Source organism: Caretta caretta, chromosome 3 (genome assembly GCF_965140235.1).
Source record: "Caretta caretta isolate rCarCar2 chromosome 3, rCarCar1.hap1, whole genome shotgun sequence".
In the NCBI taxonomy this organism is placed as follows: Eukaryota; Metazoa; Chordata; order Testudines; family Cheloniidae; genus Caretta; species Caretta caretta.
Genome location: NC_134208.1, coordinates 90,932,982 through 90,957,815, shown reverse-complemented (window position 1 = coordinate 90,957,815; position 24,834 = coordinate 90,932,982). Strand labels below are relative to the sequence as shown.

At 42.3% G+C, this 24,834-nt stretch overlaps 1 protein-coding gene and 1 long non-coding RNA gene across 2 annotated transcripts in view; one reads left to right on the top strand and one right to left on the bottom strand.

Moving 5' to 3' along the window:
* Window positions 1–2,065: 2,065 nt before the first annotated feature.
* Window positions 2,066–14,309, bottom strand: LOC142071553 (uncharacterized). The gene is made up of 3 exons (XR_012667648.1): window positions 14,210–14,309; window positions 5,500–5,544; window positions 2,066–2,146 (listed from the first exon to the last, which is right to left on the bottom strand). It is a non-coding gene; the product is annotated as an uncharacterized LOC142071553 (long non-coding RNA).
* Window positions 9,596–24,834, top strand: part of ROS1 (ROS proto-oncogene 1, receptor tyrosine kinase) — a 101,493-nt gene continuing 86,254 nt past the window's right edge. Inside the window, exons 1-7 of the mRNA XM_075126659.1 lie at window positions 9,596–9,779; window positions 12,156–12,206; window positions 15,161–15,220; window positions 15,962–15,988; window positions 19,887–19,947; window positions 21,971–22,119; window positions 23,065–23,203. Coding sequence (XP_074982760.1) covers window positions 9,657–9,779; window positions 12,156–12,206; window positions 15,161–15,220; window positions 15,962–15,988; window positions 19,887–19,947; window positions 21,971–22,119; window positions 23,065–23,203 — 610 coding nt within the window. The 5' untranslated portion in view covers window positions 9,596–9,656. The remainder of the gene's footprint in view (window positions 9,780–12,155; window positions 12,207–15,160; window positions 15,221–15,961; window positions 15,989–19,886; window positions 19,948–21,970; window positions 22,120–23,064; window positions 23,204–24,834) is intronic.

Below are 24,834 nucleotides of genomic sequence, written 5' to 3'. Positions count from 1 at the left end.
AAACCTCTAATAATAATTGCATATGTGGAAAAAGCATGTTTTGCAGCTTTTCCACATAGCATAGGGACATTACACCCATGAAGTACAAGGTCAAATTCTTGTACTTCATGAGTGTCACAGCTGCCAATTACAAATTTAAATATAGTTTAAAGGGTCACTGTCAATTAGTTTTGGGGCAAATGTTTATTAGATTTCTTTTTTTGAGGAAAAACTTTTGTTATTTGAGTGGAACTATCACAAAGATGGCATTTAAAAAAAACACTTTTCAGGAAAAACAAGGATGTGGAGGTAGTATTGAATATTTCCATACAGTCCAGTAATGGCAACCAGTTGGAAGGGAGGGATAGCTCAGTGGTTTGAGCATTGGCCTGCTTAAACCCAGGGTTGTGAGTTCAATCCTTGAGGGGGCCATTTAAGGATCTGGGGCAAAAATTGGGGATTGGCCCTGCTTTGAGCAAGGGGGTTGGACTAGATGATCTCCTGAGGTCCCTTCCAACCCTGAGATTCTATGAGAAGAGCATTATGTCTGTGCATGAACTAAAAATGAAGGAGTCTGTACTAGATTCTTTGTCGAAGGAGAGTGGAATGCAGAAAGTAAACAAACAACATGAAAGATGACAAGTCCAAATATTTGGACATAAGTTTTATGTTTACAGTGTCCCTTTTGTAAAAGTTCTCTCTCAGATGAAAGCTTCCACCTACTGCAGGTCTCTGTTTTTCACTTAATACTTGTATTTGTGTGAGGTTGGTGCTAGGCACTGTCACTTCCCCAATGGTGCAGGGGACTCCCTCAAAGGCCTCGTCTAGAATAAGACTTAAAGATGTGATGTTAGTTCGCTAGGTTTCCCTCTTCAGCTTTAATTCGACCAATTTAGTATGTGTTAAAGGCAGTGTGCCTTGTCTACATTAGACTTTAAAATGTGTTAGCTTCCATATGCTAATATCATGCCTTAAATCCTAGTCTAGATTAGGCCAAAGGCCCAGCCCCAAGCAATGTCCCAGCTGGTGGGGGTGGATGGTCCAGAGCTGTGTTTAGTGGTGACTCCTGGCTGTGACTTTTGCTGTCTCAACAGACCTCCTTCCTGAAGCTGTCCCAGCTGGTATAGGGGAACAGGCATCTGGATAGAAGCTTCCCCTAAAAATTAGGCCTCTCTATTTCAGTAGCCCCCAGCTTTGGCCCTGTTACAGCTCAAGTGCTAGCTGCAAGTCCTGAGACCTGTTGGACACTCTCAACTGCCTCTGACTTTGAAATCAGGAAGTTGAGAATCAGAACAACTCAGGCCATGTCTATACTATAGCAAGAGAGCTAGAGTGCTGCAGCTGTACTCCTAATGGTGACACAGCTGAACTAGCAAAACTGCATTTCTGTCAGTATAGTTTACTCCAGCTAGAAAGAGCAACATAAGCCATATTGGCAGAAGCATGGTTTTTCTAGTATCGCTTTTGCCAGCACAGCTATGTCAGTAAAATACCATATCCCCTCATATCCCTGATTGACATAGCCATGCCAGCCAGGCCTTCTAAGTATAGACAACCTTAATCTTTTTGTGTCCTCCTTTATTTCAGCGTCATGGCCATTTTCTGTGTTTAGATATATGTAGCTGTGTTGATCTAATGCAACAGCAAGGCTAAAGCAGAAGAAACAAAACAACATTGCAAAGATACTATAGACACAAAATACTGATAAAATTTGCAGACAGTCTGCTTGCCTTTCCTGGAGTATAACATCTAAATTAAGAAAACTTTAGCACTTTAGCTGAGTATTTCCAAATTTTCTAATAATCAGGGGTTTTATCTAAATGTTAGTACAACATTCTAATTTAAAATGTTTGTATTTTAATGTGAATTTTGATTCTCTTTATTTTCATTTTTTAAATAGTTACAATATTGTAATATATGTAATTACAACCTTAATTTTATCTTAATGATAGGCCATTTCACATGTATACCACCTTCTGTCCAAAATCTGTGTGTAATACTCAGTAAACTATCACTCACCTACATATAAAACAATTAAATTTCACCACTTAAATTATACGTTCTTATTTAGATTGTAGGTTCTTTGGGGCAAGGACGGTCTTTTTGTTCTGTGTTTGTACAGTATCTAGTGCAGTGTGATCCTGGTCCATGACTTGGCTCTGATGTGCTACAATAACACAAATAATAAATAATAATGAGAACAGTTTGCATCTTAGAAGTTATGCTAGGCAGAAACTCTGCCTTCAGCTCCACTCTTGAGGCCTCATCCAAAGCCATAAAGCCATTGGGAGTCTTTTCATTGACTTCAGTGGGCTTTGGATCAGGCTCTTAAAGACCTTAGAAACTCTGCAGGAGTCCCAGCCCCAGCATCTCTCTTTGATCTTGCACAGTGTATAATCTTTGAAGGCTCCCTAGCACTTCTGTCCATATGGAGCAAAAGGGACACCCAAAAGCTGCCAGGACACAGACTAAGGAGACCCAACAAGACAAGGCAGCCTATAGATTTTATAAATTGTGGTGTAACAGATACACTTTTGCTTCTGGCTGCTCATGGTCTGGAATTTAAAAGACCCACAGGTGGTCGGTCTTTCTGTAGCATTTATAAACCCTGCATAAGTCCCTGCCAGCTACCCTGTATTTAAAAAAAATCTGTGGGACACCTTGCAGAGTTATCGCAGGCTAACATTAAAACATAGCAGATAACTAATCCACCAAACATTCTACAAATGATCAAATCAGTTCTCATCAATGACAACAAAACAGACCAAATCTGGGATTTCCAGGCTGTGTCATTTTTGAGATCAGCCATTCTTAAAAAATGTTGTCAAAAGTGAAAAAACCCACAATTTAAAATGGTTGCATTTAACAGATCTCTTGTTGGTTGCCTGCAACATTTCTCAAAAAAACCCAAATCCCTCCTCTGTCAGAAGATTATACATGAGAGACTTCTGGTGGATTGATTTAGATTTGGCAGCTACTAGAATTGGGTGGTATGTGGCTTATCCTTTGCTATGGAAAAACTAGAGTCTCTGGGTTTGTCTACATGGGGAAATTATTCTGGAATAAGGTAAGGTATTAATGTAAACTGCTATCTGTGCAACTTTGAGTCTAAGGAGTCCCAATCCAGTATCCTGTTCCCTAGGCCACACTACCTTTCAAATGAGAAATGATGTAACACTTCTCTCAGCATTTGAAATGAACCTCAATTTTATTAACTGTTTTGTTTGTTTTCATGCACCTCTGCATTTCCTGCACCTCAGGCATGAAGGCATTTGGTTTGTTTTATACTAGGGCTTGATTCCCTTCTGGTGGAGCAGAAGAATATTGCCCTCCTGCATCACCTCAAGCTGGCACTTCATGCCCAGAGGAGGGCAGATGGTGGTTTTGCTGGGGGAGGTCAGTTTTAAATTGTGATTGAAACCCCATGGAGGCTACCCTAAGGGTAGCAAATTGATTCATCTCCCAGCACCCTAACCACATCCTTCTCTGACATGTACCAGCCATTCTGGGGACTTCAGTGACCAAATCCAGGCCCTCTCAATCAAAGTGGATGTTGTAGGTGTCTTATGCCACCACAATCACCATCTGAATGGACTGTTTGCTCCTGGGAGCATGGTATGCTGCCTACAGGCTGAATCTAGCTCTGCACGCAGAACTGCTGCGAGAATAGGGGTTTGTGCCCCTTCCTGAGGTCCTGCCCCTATCCTGCCCCTTCCACCCCCTGTCACCTGCTGGAGCCCTAAGCCCTCACGCCCTGCCCCGAGCCATCCTGTCCCACCCCCGTGGCCGGAGGAGCTCCAGCCGAACTGCCCCAGGCCACCGGCCAACCCGAGCTTTGGCCCAGCCGCCCTGACCCCTGGCCTGGGTTAGGGGAGGCTTAGCCTTAGCTCTTAACCATTCCTTCAGTTTTCATACCATTGTTAATCTCCCCAGCCTGAATTTCCCCAGTCAGTACATTGCTGTACATCATTTAATGAGACATTTCTCCAGTCATCATTATTCCAGATCAGTGGAAGCAAATCCCTGTCTCCTGACTGCTTTAACTAAGTATCTCACACACGACTGTCTTTCCAGTCTGATCCAGTTTAACAGTCTGGTTTTCTCTTACTACATCCCTAATCTGGGGAGATGGATATAAATCTTGAGCCAAACTCCATAGGGCTTCTCTTGCATGTTCTTTTCCCTATTTGTGCAAAGTGTTCTTGAACCAGTTGGTTGTCATTGCCAAGCAAACAGCTTAGAGGTAACACTGAAAAATAGAAAGCAGGCCCAGGGGAGGAAGTTTCAAGACTCCCCCTGGTTCTTGTTCACTTTCTTCATTTGAGAAATTCACAAAGCTAATGAGAGATCATTGCTGGAGGGTACATGTGAATAACCTCTGATCTTTAGGAAACAGTGACAAGCTTTCAAGCCCAGTGATTCTTTGCATCACTTTACATTTTCAAGGCTATCTGCACAAGAAAAAGGCTTAGGAACTTCTCGGTAAAAGTGGAGATTCTCCTTTTCATTTCTAGGCCCTACAAATTGGGCTGGCTGGACTGTGGCTGTGGGATTGGTAGCCTCCTGAAAGACAGGCTCGGAAGATTTTTGTCCTTCAAGGAGTTTACAATCTAAATCAGAAACAGACAATGCAGTTCAGGCAGAGGGCTCAGGTTCAGTTTTACCTAGGTGCAGCTTTTTAAGGAGATCCCCTCCACCCCCCACCTTAAATTGGGATTTGAATGAAGTGAGGTTGTTTGGCACCAGAGACGGGAGAGTGCTTCAAAGACAGGATGGATGGCTTGTAGTGAAAGCACTTGACCGGAACAGAGTAGATGTGAGTTCTGCTACTGACTCTGTCACAGAGTTCATGTGAGACTTGGATCAAATCACTCAGGCCCTGTTCCAGCTAAGCATAGGCTTAACTCTAAGCGCGTGAGAAGTCTCACTGATTTAAGTGAGGTTATTCGTGTGCTCAAAGTTAAGTATATGCTTAAATGCTTCGCTGGATCAGGTCTCAATCTCTCTGTGTCTCAAACCCCTTATCTGTAAGATGGGGACCGTGCTTCCCTAGCAAATAGGGGTGTCATGAAGATAAATTAAGTGACATTTGTGAGTAAATACATGAAACAGGTAAAGAGTGAAGGTCGTGTGCAAACTGAGAATTTTAATAGAATCTGCTGTTCTCAGCCAATTAAAGTGTTTTGTCCCCTCCGCATTGCGTTATAAAGGTAAAATTTTATTAATGGACTTCAAAAGGGTTGGGATTCACAGTTCTGGGCCAATAGGTAGCCATATCAAACGGAGCAAAAACTGAATTACCTGTACATAGAATTTCACCATTTGTGAACTCTAGTCAAGAGACAGTTTCCTCTCTTGAACTCCAGTCTCTAAAACCCATAAATAATTTCCTATCTGCAGGCACTTCTTGGTATTTAGATGATAAATCCAAAGGCTTCTGTGCTAAGGTGAATATCATTACTTGTTTGGCACATGTATTATACTATATTAGCTCAAACAACAAGAAAGAAAAATATTTACCTTTGTTTTCTCTCCAGCTTGATTTGTGGTATGTCACAGTGCCACCTGGTGGAAAAGAAAATACGTCCTTTAGTAAGGATTTCTCTTACACTGCCAAGTTGTTTCTGGAAACAAAAGCCTTTATTATTATTACATTTGTATTGCAGTCGTGTATAGAAGACCCAGTCAGGGATCAGGGCCTATTGTTCTAGGCACTGTGCATGCGTGTGTGAGCGTACACCCATACAATGTTTCTTTATTGATATTTACATAGATAATTACATTTAAAAAGAAACCTTCAAGTGTATGTCACTGCTTGAAATCATGTACAGAGTTTTATTCCTTCAAAATACAGTGGGTCAAATTGATCCCTTGAGTTACACCAGAGGTGAAATTTACTCCGTGTATACAACTCAGTGTATACATCATGCATTGTTTTGTGTTTGTACAGCACCTAACATAATGGGGCACATGTCCATGACTGGGACTCCTAGGTGCCAACACAATACAAATAATAAATAATAATTCATTAGTATATAAGAATCACCCCATATAAACAAAAAATAACTATATTATGGCCTTAAATTTTTTCTCCTGAACTTAGACACTGGTGCGTACCTATGCACCAACTCCCAAGGGCAGGGGCGTGTGCAGGAATTTAAATTTGGCTGCTTTTGGATGGGCACATTCTGTGCCCCTGCTGCAGCCCTGCAGGAGCTCGCTCTCCCGGCTGCAGCCCTAGGGCCGGAGAAGTTCTGTGCTCCTGCTGATTACTAGAGGGGAGGAGAGAAGGGAGTGCCTCTGCTTTCCCGCCTTTGTACACAGCCCTGCCTGAGGGGCATACAAGCTCCTTACGCTCATGAAAGGGAGCTCAGCACTGTGACATATTGGAAACTGTATTAAAATGACAGGTTTCAGAGTAGCAGCCGTGTTAGTCTGTCTTCGCAAAAAGAAAAGGAGTACTTGTGGCACCTTAGAGACTAACCAATTTATAAATTTCTTTTCCTTTTGTATTAAAATGATAAGCTATTACTTTAGATGTTCCGTTCTTTCCCCTGGTCCTGCTTGCAGGCTAGGGAACTCTGCAGGGTGTGTGGTGGGCCTAACAGTAGCAGTCAGTCTGCAAAGAGCAGCTTAGAGTAAGGTGGGTGGGGGAGCTGTCTTTCTTTTAGGAAGCATCCAGCTTCATGTGTCTCTATTTTTGGGTTCTTGTGTATCTGGCTTCTAAAGTCTAAGCAGTAAAGCAGGGTTGTGTTGCAAGCTTCCAGTAAGAGTATTTTATGCTTTGTATCTAATTTCTTGGTGAGTATACTGTGAAGGTAACAAGCACAAGCTTGACCAATGCTGAGGACTTTGATGCTGGCATATTCCAGAACAGCTCCAGGGTCAGGCCGTGAGGAGTTGTTGAAGGGAAGGAGTGAGCTTTGTTCCACAAACGGCTTCAGTTGGTATATTCAGGGTACTCTGTCTCTTTTTAAATTAAATACCACGGCCCTGATTTCTGTCTGGGGCTTCATCAGCCTTTTCCAATATTGTGGACACAAAGTTACAAGTTCAATTGTACCAATTTAGGTGTTCGACTAACAGATTGTGCCGGATTATCTACAAGTTAATTAGATGTCTAAACAGATGACATTGCAGGGATAATTAATTGAATCTGCAATTTTAGACCCCCGGGTTACTGGAGGCCATTTTAGAAAATTGAGCTTCCTAAAATTTAACATCTATTGATCTTCCTTAGAATTTAAGTAAGCTATTTAGGAAAGGTACTGTGTCTTTGGGCTTGTCCACATGCAGGCTTGCATCAGTTTAATGAAACTGGTTTAGTTAAATCATTGTAAACCCCTGTGTGGATACTCCTATATTAGTCTGATTGGCTTATTTCAGTTTAGTTTAAATATTTTCCTAATAAATATAAGAGAGATCAAAATAAGGCACTCTTAAACTGAAAATGTGTCCATTCAACCTTTTGCAGCAATACAAAGTCACAGCGTAAGTTAAACTGGTGCAACTTCCCAGTAGGCAAGCCCTTTGTATGTGTTTGTAAAGTACCTAGCAAAATGTATGTTAGGGCTTCCTGGTGCTACCAAATATAGATATTTTTAAAATAGTGATAATTATAACATCAATAATTTTAAAAGTTAATGGGATCAGTAGACAACCTATTGTCATTTCATGTATAGCCCAACCAAGCATTTCAACTCAGATGATATTTTGGGTTTGTATGTGGCTTAGGGTTGCCAACTTTCTAATTGCACAAAACCGAACACCCCTTCCCTGCCCCTTCCCCAAGGCTCCACCCCTTCTCCGAGGCCCCGGCTCCACTTGCTCCATCCCTCCTCACTCCGTTGCTCACTCTACCCAGAATGAGGCGTTTGGGATGCAGGAGAGTGCTGGGGCGGGGGGTTGGGGTGCAGGGGGGTTGAGGGCTCTGGCTGGGGGTGTAGGCTCTGGGGTGGGGCCCAGGATGAGGGGCTTGGGATGCTGGGTCCCAGTGGTGTTTACGGCAGCTCCCAGGAAGCCACCAGGTCCCTGCAGCCCCTAGATGCATGGACAGCCAGGGAGGCTCTGCGCACTGTCCCTGCAGCTCCTATTCATAGTTCCCAGCCAATGGGAGCTGTGGAGCCTCCCTTGGGGCAGGAGCAGCACACGGAGCCTCCCTGGCTGCCCATGCATCTAGGGGCTGCAGGGACCTGGTGGCCCTACCAGGAGCCGCATGGAGCCAGGGCAGGAAGGGAGCCTGCCTTAGCCCTGGGCCCCCGCTGTACCGCCGACCGGACATTCAACGGCCCAGTCGGCAGCCACCAGGGTTCCTTTTTGACCGGGCATTCCAGTCGAAAACTAGACACCTGGCAACCCTTACCAAATTCATGGTCCATTTTGGTCAATTTCACGGTTGTAGGATTTTAAAAATCGTACATTTCATGGTTTCAGAAATTTAAATCTGAAATTTCACCGTGTTGTAATTGTAGGAGGTCCCAAAAAGGAGTTGTGGGGTGGGGGTCACAAGGTTATTGTGTGGGGTTGCAGTACTGCTTCCTTCAGTGGTGCTGCCTTCAGAGCTGGGCAGATGGAGAGCAGTGGCTGCTGGCAGGGACCCCAGCTCTGAAAGCAGAGCTGCCGCCAACAGCAGCACAGAGGTAAGGATGGCATGGTATGGTATTATCACCCTTAATTCCATGCTGCTGCCTTCAGAGCTGGACCCTCAGCCAGCAGCCGCCACTCTCCGGCTGCCCAGCTCTGAAGGCAGCAGTGCAGAAGTAAGGATGGCATAGTATGGTATTGCCATCTTTATTTCTGTGCTTCTGCTCGTGGGGTGCTGCCTTCAAGCTGGGCGCCTGGCCAAAAGCCCCGCTCTCCGGCCATGCAGCTCTGAAGGCAGCTCAGAAATAAGGGTGTCAATACCGCGGCCCCTCCATAAAATAACCTTCCGACCCTCCCACTGCCCTCTTTTGCGTCAGGACCCCCAGTTTGAGAAACACTGGTCTTCCCCCTGTGAAATCTGTATAGTGTAGGGTAAAAGCACACAAAAGACCAGATTTCACAGGGGGGAGACCAGATTTCATGGTTCGTGATGCGTTTTTCATGGCCGTGAATTTGATAGGGCCCTACTTATATGGCCCCATGTACCATATTTGGAAACAGTTATTAAAAACGGTCTCGGCTAACATGGTTGTGCTGGCCAGTGTGGACTATTTGTTAAAGATGTTTTAAGAAAGTTATTCTCCACCACACCAATCAGCACAGCTGTGTTACCTAAAGCCATTTTTAAAAACAAAAAGTGATTAAAAATGGTTTCATCATAAGAGAAAATACAAACAGGGCTCCTCTCTCTCTCTCTCTCTCTCTTTCGCTCTTCCTCATTCACCATAATAGCAGGATAAGATCACTCCACTTAGTTTTCTTTTCAATGATAAGGAGTCATGTGCCCTTTCATTGGTCGGCACCTTTGTCTGAGTGGTTTAATAAGAAACTGTTAAATAGATGTTGTGCAATTTCAAAACAAGTGATCCAGGAAGCCCCAAAGCCATAGAATGGATGGATTATAAACAAGGATTTTATTAACACTTAGAACATAGAAAACTTCCGCATTTCAATCTGGCATCTAAAATCCAAGGAATCTATGAGGCTGAGACAAGAAAAGTAGCAGACTGCCAGATGAAACTGTTGTTGAAGCTATGAGGAACTTTAACCTGTGGAAGCCTAAGATAGTCAGTCTTCTTTCTGTTTACTGCATATGGATTTCTACAGTATATTGTTCTTTCCTGATTAATTGTCAGAATTTATGTACAGGTGGCCTGGTAAGTTTTGGAAAAAATTATACTTAACTCTTAGATATATGATGGTTGTTACCACAATTAGCATTTTCTAATGCAAACCACTTTATTTGAAATTGTACGTAAAGAATCTATGTGAGCAAAACTGGGGGCTGAAATGATGTTTTTAAAATTGAGTTTGCAGTGGAAAAATGGATATCGTATCTATTAAAGGGGAAACCCAATTAATCATATTCCATATGAATTTTATTTCCCCTCTGTTACAATGACACATCAGATTATTATAACTAGAAGAGACTACAGGAAAAAAAACAAACAAAAATTATTTTTTTTCAGTTTCTTTTTTAATAGACTATCTAATCTACAGCTTTTGCTGTAAAATTAGCTAGTCAAAATAGCCTTCTATTTGTATGGGTCTTTCAGACAGCAACATGGAAGAATAAAACATTTTAAAAATAGGAAAGTGTAATTGTAAAATCACAACAATTGGCAGGGGACTTAAGTGCAGAAGTGGTATCTAAAACTGTCTAGCTTTCAAGTTGTTGGTGTCCCTTTAAGTAGAAGAGTGGGTTGTTATATCTTTAATCTTATGTTTTTGCAGTGTTCCTTTGGGTAGTGAAGTGGAACTTATTTGTTTTCCTTCTGCTGATGCATAAAGATGATAAGCCCAAACTCTTACTGAAACCTGATCAATAACTATGCTTCAAATTTCATTTTTATTTGGCTTACTATGTTGACTGATCTTGTCTAGAAGACCATGTACTTGTGCTCTGTAGAAATGATTTTGTGTGTCTTCTGACTAATTAGCTCTGTCAGTACTGAAAAATATACTGATTATGGACATGAAATGTACAGGATGGGTGTACCAGGTACACAATCTTATTAAAATGGCCAGTCTTTAAAACCTGTTTCTGATGCATAAAAGAGCCCTGGCAGCAGTGAAAGGGTTACTCATCTTTCCTGCTATGAGCTTAGGATGTAATAATATCCCGAACAAGGATTCTCTGATTAATTTTTAAATAAATTCTTGATGAGAAATGCTCTGTCACTCTTCATAGCACTCTTCTTTAAAAGCCAAACATGTGGCATCCATGTTCCATACGCCACTTAAAAATATTGTGACAGGTACTGAAATGAGAAAAAGCTGGTCTCAAGGTCAGTACAGTTCAAAGTTTCCATTTCCCCATCCAAAGGGTACATGTGTGATCACACCTGCTGTGGGACTGTTTTGCATCAGACGGGGGTTCTTAACCATTGCCACTCTATACGCCTCTTATCCTGCAAATGCTTGTGCATGTTCAACTTCTCTCATGAGACTACTCCTATGCTTAGAGTTCAGCACATGCCGTAAGCGTTTGTAGGATCAAGTCCTATGACCCCACATTCACCTACTCAAAGCTGGTTAGATGCATCCCAGAATCATTTGCACTTCTGAAGAGGTGCTAATCTCGCACACTTCAAACTATGTGCTCTGGGAATAGGAACCATAGTTCTGAGGCACTTTTGGTACCAGAAGAGAATCAGTTGCCATGTGATTAGGTACAGCCATTTCAGAAGGAGGCCAGAAGAAAAGCATTTGTTTTAAAGAAACAAAATCTAGAACACGCATTTTGGAGGTCAGACCCAGTTGGACTTGTGCCATTTGTGTTCCAGGTTTGTTTATGAAGCATTTATTATTGTCTCAGTAAATCAGAATAAATCGGAGACCGCTCAGAGAAGAGTCACAAGAATGATTAAAGGATTGGAAAACATGCCTTATAGGGGCTCAATCTATGTAGCTTAGCAAAGACAAGGTTAATCACAGTATATAAATACATAGGGAATGGGAATTTGATAATGGGATCTTTAATTTAGAGACAATAGTATAGCAAGACCCAATAGCTGGAAGTTGAAGCTAGACAAATTCAGACTGGAAATAAGGCATAACATTTTAACACTGAAGATAATTAACCAGTAGAACAATTTACAGAGTGTCCTGGTGGATTCTCCGTCACTAGCAATTTTTAAATCAAGATTTGAAGTTCTTTTAAAAGATATGCAGTAGTTCAAAAGGAATTATTGTGGGGAAGCTCAGTGGCCTTCAGGAAGTCAGACTGGATGATCACACTATTCCCTTCTGGCCTTAGAATCTATGAATCAGGAGACAAAGGTCCACATTCCTCCTTGAGATAACTTAATTGGCTCCAGCTGACTCCACCAACTTCCATATCCTAATGAGTCTATGATTCAAGCAAGCAAGAAGCAATTGACATTTCAATAATGGTTTTAAAAGTTTCATGTGAGGGGGAAAAAAATGGAAGGAAGGAAGGAAAATGCTGCTATTTTGCTATTTTTTTTTTAGTGGAGGAAGTACTGAATATCTAAACTAACTTATAAATACATATATTTTTTCATTTACAGGAAGGAGAGCTTGTCATTAATACTTGCAATGTTAGTGACATCAGTGTAGCTGTGAGTAATGGTTTGATTTGTTACTTATATTATTTCTGTGTAGATAACTAGGGTGCAATGGTCACATTATCTGGTTATAGCTTTGTCAACATGGTGGATCATATTAAGACTTGACGTAAGTGGTGGCAATTCCATTGATTACAGAGGAGTTACATCTAATTAGTGCAGGCCTGAATTTGGCATATTCTTAAAAAGACAGAGGTTATTTTTTTAAAAGTAAATTTCCCTCCCGGCCAGCAGGGCTTTACAGAGCTGCTGCCACTTGGGGCTGGAGCTGACTCCCCCTTTCACCCCCCCATGCCACCCAGGCTGGGGCTGAGCATCCGAGCCCTGTGCTGATGAAGTCTGGGGCTGACCCCCACAAGCTCCATGCCTTCTGTGGCTGGGACTGGGGTTGAGTGGCCAAGCTCCATGCTTCCGGACTCTGGGCCTGGGCCTGGGTCCCGCTGCCTGGCGCCTCGTGTTGCCACCCCCACCCCCAATGTTCCTCTGTGCCCCACTTCCGGTTGCGCTCGACTTTTTTTGTAAACTGAGCATTTGTTCGTTTGCTCTTGCCAATTGATCAGTTTGCAAGAGCAAACTGGACAAATGCCCAAGAAATCAAAGATGTCAAAGAAATCAGGACAGCCAGCACAGAACTTAAAAAGGGGACTGTCCCGGCCAAAATGGGAAGTATGGTCACCCCACCCATGAGAGGCACATAATTGTTACTATTGCATTCTGGGTAGTCTAGTGAATTTAAAATAACACACCCATTTTATTTTCTCATAAATTTGACAGGGAGGAAACTGAAAATACTATTTTTAAGATGTTGTGTTAGACTTCTATAGAGCTATAAATGTTTGGGTTTATACTGGAGATCTCTACCAGTTAACACAAACTTTTGATGGGGTGATTTTTGGAAGGAGTAGCAGCCTTCAGGAGAGGTTCCCTTAGAGATCTTGGATCTCTAGCACAGTTCATCTTGATAGCCACAGGCCCCTTAAAGGCTCATTCCCACTTATTTGCTGGATGCATGGAGGATTCAATATCAGTGTTATCCACAATCTCTAGTGAATTACAGTCTCTCTGCAAATGGCCTCGGGTACGGCTGGGGTTGGGGGTGGGGGGAAAGGGGAGGTGGCAGGGGTCATAGAATCATAGAATATCAGGGTTGGAAGGGACCTCAGGAGGTTATCTAGTCCAACCCCCTGCTCAAAGCAGGACCAATCCCCAATTAAATCATCCCAGCCAGGGCTTTGTCAAGCCTGACCTTAAAAACTTCTAAGGAAGGCGATTCCACCACCTCCCTAGGTAATGCATTCCAGTGTTTCACCATACTCCTAGTGAAAAAGTTTTTCCTAATAGCCAACCTAAACCTCCTGCACTGCAACTTGAGACCATTACTCCTCGTTCTGTCATCTGCTACCACTGAGAACAGTCTAGATCCATCCTCTTTGGAACCCCCTTTCAGGTAGTTGAAAGCAGCTATCAAATTCCCCCTCATTCTTCTCTTCCGCAGACTAAACAATCCCAGTTCTCTCAGCCTCTCCTCATAAGTCATGTGTTCCAGTCCCCTAATCATTTTTGTTGCCCTTCGCTGGACGCTTTCCAATTTTTCCACATCCTTCTTGTAGTGTGGGGCCCAAAACTGGACACAGTACTTCAGATGAGGCCTCACCAATGTCGAATAGAGGGGAACGATCACGTCCCTTGATCTGCTGGCAATGCCCCTACTTATACAGCCCAAAATGTCATTGGCCTTCTTGGCAACAACAGCATACTGTTGACTCATATCCAGCTTCTCATCCACTGTAACCCCTAGGTCCTTTTCTGCAGAACTGCTGCCTAGCCATTCAGTCCCTAGTCTGTAGCAGTGCATGGGATTCTTCCGTCCTAAGTGATCATGTGAGCATGAAAAGCTAGATAGTCACAATGTTTACTTGGCCATGCAGCAGTGCCCCCTTACTCACCTAGGTGTCTTTGCTCAGATCGAGAGTTGTCAATTATCATGATTTTCTTACCCTTTGTGATTTTGGTGTTTTTCGTAAAGCCCCAGCTCTTGGAGTCAGGTGATTGTGAAAGAATGTCAACTTTCTTTTTTTTTAAAAAAAGGAAGTTTGTAGAGTTCCTGGATGGAGAGAAAAGATTTAAATGTAATTAACACAATTTCAAAACCAGAAGATAAATAAAAAAATCCAACATTTATTATTATTTTTTTTAAGTCTCATGATGTTAAGCCAATGTTATGATTTTTGGAGGGTCCGTTTGTGAATGTTTTGGGCTGTTTATGGCAAATTTGTTCCTTCTCTCTATCAGTGAGTCAGGAGTAGACTTGAAAGGACCACTTGCTCCACCCTGGCCAGATCAAGAAAAGAGCTTTATGATGGGGGTGAATTAATTAATTTACTTCCTTCCTGGAGCAAAAGAGAAACTGGGGCTCCCTTGGCCAAAATTCATTCTTTGCTTTGTTCCTGGAACTTTGCAGCAGGTACCATCCCTCTCTCAGGGCAAAGTGTAAAGCTACAGTCTAGACCAAAATGATGGACTTGCACACCAGCCATTACAGTAACCTCAGTCAGGATGGCTGTGGCAAGGTCCTGTCTAGAAGTGGCTGTGTGGATCACTCACACACTCAAACTTCTGTGTTTATTCATTATATTAATTTTTAGGGGAAACTTTCAGGAGTTTTATCTGTCTATCTAGGCCCCATTACCACAGTGTCTAAGCATCTCAAAGTCTTTGACGTATTTATCTTCACGAGGTAGAGAAGTGCTGTTACCCCATTTTACACATGGGGAACTGACGCATAGAAAGTCTACATTTGCCCAAGGTAATATCAGAAGTCTGTGGCAGAGCAAGAAATTGACCCTAGGTTTCCCAGGTTAGCATCCTAACCACTGGACCATCCTTCTTCCTTGTTTGTCTGACTGCAGCTCTTTTAAAATACTAACTATTCACTGTCTTTCTTGCAGTGCACGCAGGGATGTCGATTTTGGAATGCAACAGTACAAAAAAGCTGCTCACTGCAATGTGTAAGTACTGTATTAGTCATGGTTCCACTTCCTATGCTTTGATTTTGTCTGATAAATTATCCAAAAGTATTCTACCAAACCAGTCTTTTTATAATAAAAAATGTAATAGCCATAATTTTTTCCCCAGTAAGTTGATATGTTTCTTATTGGAATATGTAACATCATATTATTAGTTCAGAAGTCTTTGAAATAGAGTACATTAACTTGGGAACCACTAGTTCTTGGCAAGGGGGTACCTTCACAATACAAATCTGCAATATGTCTGCCACAGTGTGGTGGGAACAGAGAACACTAACATTCAATGAAAATTAAACTCCCCTGCTGGGTTTTCAGTCCGTTAAATTGTCAGTGTTCAACACCTTTCTGCACCAGGCCCTTTTAGACTCCTATCTGTACAATCCATGTTATCACCATGTTTCCTGCTGTTAACCAATAGTATCTGGACAAGAACTAGCACAGGTTCTGGGACAGTTGCCAGGGAAAAGTTTGAAGTCGCTTTCTCTCTGAGGGGAGCTGGGTTCCTTTTCTTGAAAAATCTGGAGTTCAGTCAGACTTGGCGTAATTCAAATGCTGGCCTTCCCGTTTTGAATTTGGATTTTCTTCTTTTTAGCCATTTGTCACTGAAAAGCTTTTGCTGTGTACTCTCTGTGTGTAAGAAATGTCTGATGATACTACCTTATTTGGACTATTGAAGGACTATATTCCTGCTAAGCATATCTCTTTTTGTTTGCTTCGCTACAGAATCAGACCTACGTCAGAGCATGTGAGGTAAGTTAAATACCGATGAGACCAGTATAAACACCCTAAAATGATAACTTCAGTTCACACAGCAGAATGAAACACAGCTAAGATTTCCAAAATTTTAAATCCAGGTGTCTGATTGTGTTGTGCAAACCCTGTGGCATTACATCACTGTTTTCTTGTTAAAAACATAAGATACACAGTGTACATTGGCCCAGAAGTGAAGCTTGAATGTAGATGTGTATGGATGAGATTTTCAAACAGGGGCATAGATTTTCTTTCTAATTTTAAGCCTGTGAAGGAGAAAAGATGGTCTGGTGGCTAAAGACTGGACTGGGACTGAGTTCTGTTCTTGGCTATGCCACAGATTTCCTGTGTGATTTTGGGTAACATGTTAATCTCTGTGGGCCTCAGTGTCCCTTCTGTAAAATGGGGTAATAGCTCTTTTCCTCACAGGGACATTATGAGGCTACTTCATTGATGTATGTGAGTTGCTCAGATACTGCCATGCTGACTGCCATAGAAAATGTCTATAAACAAGCAATGCAATATTCTCACAGCTGTTGAATAGTATCTTTTCCCAAGAGTAGTCCCATTAAAGTTAGTGGGAGCACTAATGGAATAAGGTGCTACTCAACATGAATAAGGGTGCCAGAATCTGGCACTTAAAGGGGGAACTTCCACCAATAAGGATTTCTTGGTTTCATGGGGAATAGATGGCAAATTTGCTTTTAAAAACCTCCAGGGAAAATTTTTTTTTATTCTTCTTCTCAGCAAGAGCCAAAATCAGTTTTAGGGCTGTAGCAATTAATGTTCAGTAGGAAAAGGAAGAAGGAAAACATGAAATAAAGAAAAAAGACAGGAAATATGTCTGTTGAATGGAGCACTTTACAGTTTCTTCAAAGCAGTACAAACCAGTTGATGCGCATATGTTTAAAGAGAAGGTGTGCCCATAGCCTAAACATTCTTGACTGTCAATGATTAAGACATTATGTAGACCTGCAGCTGACAGTTTGTAAAGGATCAACACTAGGGTGACCATATTTCCTATGCTGAATACGGGACACCTGGTAAAATTACTCATATTCAAGTGAGTTCAATGGCAATCAATCAGAACTATGCAGTACAAACATTCAAATTCACATCAAGTTGACTGAGCCCCTGTTTAAAAAGAAATACTTCGTAGTTGGATTCTTTTTATTTACCTTCTTATCTTTAAGACTTTAGGGTTCACACGGGGAGGGGTGACCCCCCCACTCCCATACACCTCTCTCACGGGGTGTGGGGGGGCGACAAACCAATCCGACTCTCTCTGCCCTCCATGCCTGGCTGGGCCCCCGGGATGGACCCACCTCTCCTGGTACCTGGTGCTGTATCTTCCTGAGGCAACATGTGGTGCTAGGAGGGGTGGGACACAGGATCACATGCCCCCTCCCCAGATTTCTGCCAGGTTCACACCAGAATGTGGCCAGCAGCAGCCTTTTGGCACTGTGTGGGAGGGAGGGGACGGGAGCTAGAAGGTATGACCTGGCCCATGTCTTTGCAGAGCTCATCTCTGCTTTCCCGACTTTGTCCGTCTCCCCCCCCGCCCCCCGCCCCATATGTGGCTGGAAGCAGCTTGTCCCTTCCTGCCTGCACAGTGTTGAAAGGCAGCTAACACCTCCAGGCTGCTACTGGCCACCGACATATCCCAGCTGCCCTGGCTACAGTGCGGGCTGGAAGGGGTTGAGCCCTAACGATGCATTGTGCACCAGGGCCCAGGGAACCTCACTGCAGGGGCTTCATGGAAACCAGCCAGAGAGGTGACTCAGCAGGGGAGGGTGCCTGGGGCTCTGGGGGCAGGACACAGGGCAGGGGTGGTGGTGGTGAAGAGGATACTATGCCCCTCTCCCAGGGGCTGCTGTGGAGCCTGCAGGTTCGGGGTGGGCACAGGATAGAAATTGCTTCCTCTCCCCCCACCCCCATGCTCCAGAGCTTACCTGAGTGGCAGAGAGGCTTCCCTGTACTGCGCTGTGCGGGGCTTTGCCACATGCAGGGCTTGGCTCCTCCTAGCCAGCACCCTGGGCCAGAGGATCTTGGGCTTTCCCTGGATCTGGCCAGCAGCAGGACTCCCCAGTACTGATGCGGAGGGGGGAGGGGGAAAGAAAATACCAGACAATTTTCCCATTTTTAAGAAAAAGTCTGGACACCTACAAGAGGGCTTAAATATGGGATTGTCCCTTTAAAAATGGGACAACTGGTCACCCAATTCAACGCTGTCCTAGCAGCACACAGAAGCATGAGTGCTGGGATTTGTACTGTTTGCTTTTCCTTTACCAAGATATTTCTCTTGGAAACATTGTGCCTTGCTAATAATATTAAAACACAAAGAGCCACTTCTTTAATGCATGAACTTGGGAAATAAACCTCTACTTTGTGCTAGGACAATTTTCTCTTATCAGTTTCAGTGAGCTGCAGGAAGTGTGTACAGTTGAATCTTTGAAAGTTACCAAGACAAACAATGCCACCTAATATAGCACATCACCTTAATGACCCCAAAGTTAATTATTACTTGAGAGTTGTTTGCTGTATGAACAGAGATTATAAAGCTGGGACATTTTATCTTCTTCAGCTTTTGTAAGCCAGACAATCTTGCAGTGTAAATGACCTTAAATAAAATACAGCAAAGCAAATGCATTCTCACGGTGGGGGAGCTTTGTCTGGACTGGCATAAAAAACAGGATAGTAGCTCCTTTAAGGGTTCCCCTCCTTTGGGAATCGGGAGGGGGAGGGGAGAGGAGAAGGCATCACCTGAATTGATGGGCAGGCCGGTGGGACTCAGGTAAGCGATTGGCCCCTGCACACCTGGGGGAGTGTATATAAATCCTGCCCCTCCAGCCTGAGCCCCCTCTCATTCCTGACTAGCAGTCAGAAAGGCAAGCTGGAGTCATTGCTTATTTAGTTATTGACTTTCAGTAAGACTCAGGCTCCTATGTGCTTAAGTCACGATTAAAAGTAGGCTTAGGATTGTCGGTCATTTGGGTGCCTTAGAAAGTTTTACCCTCCGCGTCTCAGTTCAGTGGAGCTGTAAAATAGAGCTAATGAGGCTTCCTTTGTCTGTCTTCTCTATTTAGATGGTAAGCTCTTTGGGGCAGAGGCTCTCTACTTACGATATACATTTTCAGTGTGGGCTGCATTGGGGCTCCGGGGGTGGTTAAGACCTATAGACACAACTATAACACAGACAAAAAATAATAACAAGAAGTTAGATGGTAGACGTGTTTTTAAAGAAACTTCTAATACAGCGTATTGACCAAGAGCAAGGAGCATTTGTGAGAAATAGGTGGAGCAAGAAGGGCTGGGCTCAGTGTTCAGGCCTTCTCATCAATAGTAAGTTAAATGGGCTATATTCTGCTTCCCTTCCTCAGATATTCTCACTGAAGTCTTAAATGTATAAAGTGAGCAGGAATTGTCCCCAGATTTCTGCATTGCAGCAAATGGGCAATATAGGGAATACAGAGCCTGATCTAATGCCCATTGAAGTCAATGGAAAGACTGACAGGTTTCAGAGTAGCAGCCATGTTAGTCTGTATTCGCAAAAAGAAAAGGAGGACTTGTGGCACCTTAGAGACTAACCAATTTATTTGAGCATAAGCTTTCGTGAGCTACAGCTCACTTCATCGGCCGATGAAGTGAGCTGTAGCTCACGAAAGCTTATGCTCAAATAAATTGGTTAGTCTCTAAGGTGCCACAAGTCCTCCTTTTCTTAATGGAAAGACTGCCATTGATGCCAATAGATTTTTGGAATGAGCCTAAGGTGCCAATGTTTTTAGAATGAATATAACTACTTTTGTGGTATTCCTGTGTATTAGAAATGTGTCTGGATGCTTCTAACAAGACATCCCATTGAAGCAATACTAACTGGCAAGCTCTCTGTCTTATACAGAGAGTTTCCTGTAAGTTTGGCTGCAGCTGTGCAGAGGAAGCTTATGGTGCTGAAGTACAAGGTAAGCATGGACATAGTGCTGTGTAGTAACCCAGGGTCTGCTGAACTCATTTCTAGGAATATCCTTTTGCTTTTGTTATATGATTTTCTTTGAACAGGGCCAGGAAAGTCTTGTTCCTTTTCTGATTCTTACACAGCTAGTGTAGCTTAAAAGTAAAGAGATGGCTGCTGTATTACAAAAGTAGGCTTTTTCTTCCAGAAACTTGGGAATTTTTGGATATAAATGCAGAAGTTTATGGTGGGATTTTCAAATGCACTCAGCTATGGCCCAACTCTGCTTCTGTTGAAATTAATGGTAAAAACTCCTTTTGATTTCCATGGGAGTAATTAGGCCAATGCTTAGTGCATTTGAATCCCACCCTGACTGATCTATGTAGGAGTGCTGGAACAATTTGTCTCGTGGAGGTGCTGAGAGCCACTGAACCAAACTGAAAACCCTGTATTTGTTGGAAACCAATTCAAGCTGGGGGTGCGGCAGCAGCTTCAGCACCCCTAGTTCCAGCACCTATGGATCTACCCGATCTGACTGGAAAAATTTAGGGATTTCCATTCAGCAAAGCTTTATAGTAAAAGCTTTGCTGAGCGCTGTATCATAATAAAAATATATTGAAGTGTTCGCATGCTGCCCATTGCTTTGGGAACTTGGTGCCTCACATTCAGTTTCAAAACAAGCATGTATATACTAAATATGGGTGATACCAGGGGAAGAAGATTTATATAAAGTTGCACAGTGAACCCATGCTTTGCCTGAATGGAAATATATTCAAAGGCATGACTGAACAGGTACACTTTACTTTGTGTCCTAATATGATCAAACCCTATCTCTGACAAGATGTCGGAGAGCAAGTAATACAACTGGTTGCATTCTTCTGAAAAGTTTTGCTGTCAGCCCCAGAAAGGTAAATCGGGGGGACTAAAAGCATGAATACCCCACATCAGATCTTCCCAGCTATGACAGGACATAGGGAGGGAGCCATATTGCGATGGTTTTAAGTTACAGTATAATTCTGGCATTCCACAAATATGCATTGAGAAAAGCAGCCCTGATTTTGTTTATGGACTAGGGACTTCACTTAAACCAAACCAAACCAATTAAGAAAGTATTTCTGATTTTGTCACACATAGTACTTTCATCCTGGTTGCAAAATTCTAAGTAGAATGGTATCAACATTTTAAATGGAAGATGTCCTATTCTTTATTCCGTGTCTAGTTTCTGTAGTGTCTGTCATCTGCAAGTTCATCATTTGACAGGTCATCCAATCATGACCTTCCACAGGATCATTTAAATATTGGTCCCCAATCCAGCAAAACACTAAGCATATACGATAGTAAAACACTTCACTGGGACTATGCATGTGCTTAAAATTAAACACATGCATTAGTGCTTTGCTGGTTTGGGGACCAGTATTTTAAAACATGTGTTTAACTTTGAGCATCCGAGTAATCCCATTGAAGCATGTACGTGACTGCACATGTGCTTAACCTTAAGCACATGCTTTAATGTTTTGATGGAAGGGGTTTCCCTTCAAAGTTTTACCCATCACTGAGTGGAGAAGGAAGTGAGGACAGTAAAGAAATGGACAGATCTCCCAAAGCTTCCAGTTAAGGGATATAGCTTAACATAATAGGCCAGATTCACCACTAACATAGATAGGTATATCTCCATTAACTTTAGTATAGCTGCACCCACTTACACCAGTGATGCGTTTGGCCCAGTTAATATTAATATCAATTGTCTTATAACATTACTGTGGTTCATTCTGTAACTCTTTCCCTGATATGCATGTTTTCCATGTTTTTATCAGCTTCACAACTGCTGAATGTGCCAGGTCCCTGGGGCAAGATGCACTTTACTTTTACCCAATGTACTAGGTGTGTCACCACCAAAGTGTATTCCAGCTGAACATCAATCCTTCAGAGAATGCTGCTGCATTCTCCTACTGCCCAGAAGCTGCCACAGAATACCACTGAGAGAGGATTAATGACTTAAGCCCTGTTCATGTTTTATTGATTTTTCCCCGCAGATTATTTGAACTCACCCACAGCACCATTTGCATCTACCATTGGAAGCCACAATGTGGCACTGAGGTGGAAGTCGGCTAATATCTCTGGGGTGACATATATTATTCAGTGGAAGTATAGTCAGCTCCCTGGAGACTGGAGGTATGCTGAGGTAAGGGAGGACAAAATAAGTTCCAACTTATTTTTTAAATTAATCTTTTAATAAAACAACCTAGTCCAATTTATAATCCAGTCTTGATTCAATTGGAAAGGTGTTCTTCACTTCCTCTCCTCACCTATTCTCTATTATTCTTGTACTCTATAAAATAGTTGCCACATTTCACACTAGAAGTGGCTCCATTTGAGTGGTGAATGACATGATTCTTGCGTATAATTTTGTTAAGATTGTAAAGCATTGGGGGATTCTTTGTGTATTTTTTTTATGTTGGTGGTGGATTGTTGGGGATGTTTTTTGTTTATTTTTGTTCTTGGATTTATTTGGATAAAATGACTATTATGTTAAGTTTAAGTGTATTTGTTAAGTACCCAGAAGCCTGTGGGTGAGTGACAACAATTTAAAATTTACTGATGTTAATATATTTAATATTTTACTGTTTTAAGCTATTATTTGCTTAAAATTAGAATATTCTTTAAAATTAATTCAGGCTGGAAATTAGAAGGTTTCTAATGATCAGAGAAGTGAGTTCTGGAGCAATAGGCGTAGTGGGGGCAAACAACCTAACTAGTTTTAAATGGAGCTTGATAACTTTAGGAGCAGGAGTATATGTTGGGTCGCCTGCGATAGCAGGGGATTTGATCTGACCCAGGGTATCTCTTCCAGGCCTATGTCCTATGTACCTAATATTGTGGTCCATCCATCCAATATTTGATGAAATTTGGCAGTGGGTTTTGAAGGAAGTGTTAAAGGAGGAATCAGTACATACTGTTTAAGGAAAATGAATCACCTAAAACTTGTTCTGCTTATAAGAGAGTTAGGTCTGTGACATTCTAATATGTACATGTTTTATGTTGTCATATCAGGCTAGACTGACATCCTACATGGTCATTTCAGCTAGAGGAACAGTGATAATGATTATATGTATGTGTATTGATCTAGGTAGTATCTGAGCATTCGTACACAGTGAGTAACCTTCAAGCCTTCACAGAATATGAGTTTCGAGTAGTTTGGATCATCACATCTCAGATGCAACTCTATTCTCCATCTAGTCCCAGTTACCGGACTCATGCATTTGGAGGTAATTACACTGTTGGTCACAGTTCAAGGGCAGTGCTAAAAAGTTTTAGTTTCTTTTGATGTCATGATTCTAAAGTAGAAAACTACTTACCATTGACTTTCATAAGAACAGCCATACTGTATCCTGTCTCTGACAATGGCCAGTGCCAAATGCTTCAGAGGGAATGAACAGAACAAGGTAATTTTGAGTGATCCATCTCCTGTCATCCAGTACCAGCTTTTGGAAATGGAAGGTTTAGGGACACTCAGAGTATGGGGCTGTGTCCCTGACCATCTTGGCTATTGGCCTTTGATGGACCTATCCTTCATGAACTTATCTAACTCTTATCTGAATCATACTTTTGGCCTTCACAACATTTCATGTGGATGAGTTCCACGGGTTGATTGTGTGTTGTGTGAAGAAGTACTTCGTTTTGTTTGTTTTAAATCTGCTGTCTATTAATTTCAATAGCAGAAGAAAACGTAGCAATGGCTGACATGTTAAATGCCTTTTTTGTTTCAGTTTTCACTAGAAAGGTTAGCAGTGATTGGACGATAAACATCAGTGTAAATTGTGTACGATCTGAGGCTAAAATAGGGGAAGAACAAGTTAAGACTTACTTAGACAAGTTAGATGTCTTTAAGTTGTCAGGGCCTGACAAAATACATCATAAAACACTTAAGGAACTGTGTGAGAATCCATGGAGGATGGGAGAGATCCCAGGGGCCTGGAAAAGGCCAAATATAGTACCTATCTATAAAAAGGGGAATAAGGACAACCCAGGGATTTATAGACCAGTCATCTTAACTTGGGTACCCAGAAAGAAAATGGAACAAATAGCCAATCAAGTTGTAAGAACCTAGAAAATAATAAGGTGATAAATAACAGTCAACATGTATTTGTCAAGAACAAATCATACCAAACCAAGCTGATATCCTTCTTTGATAGGGTAACAAGTCTTATGGATGGGGGGAAGCAATAGATGTGATAAATCTTGATTTTTCAGAAAGGCTTTTGATACTGTCTCACATGACCTGCTCATAAGCAAACTAGGGAAATACAGCCTAGACTAACCTACTGTGAGGTGGTACACAACTGGTTGGAAAACCATACTCAGAGAATAGTTATCAAAGGTTTGCAGTCAAGCTGGAAGGGCATATCAAGTGGGGTCCCACAGAGACCTGTCCCATAGGTTCTTGAAATAAGCATGCCGAGGGTGCTGCCGCACCTCCTGGTTTGAGGTGGTTTCCATCATATGAAGCATTTACAGTTTGGTTCAATGGCTCTCAGTAACCCCACTATACAAATTGTTTCAGTACCCCTGATCTGTCCTGGGTCCAGTTCTATTCAATATCTTCATAAATGATTTGGATAATGTCACAGAGAGTACACTGATAAAATTTGTTGATGATACCATGCTGGGAGGGGTTGCAGGCGCTTTGGAGGACAGGATTAGAATTCAAAATGATCTGGACAAACTGGAGAAATGGTCTGAAATAAAGAGGATGCAATTCAACAAGGACAAATGCAAAGTACTCCACTTAGGAAGGGATAATCAATTGCACAAATATAAAATGGGAAAAGACTTCCTAGGAAGGAGTACTGCAGAAAAGGATCTGTTTGTTATAGTGGATCACAAACAAAATATGAGT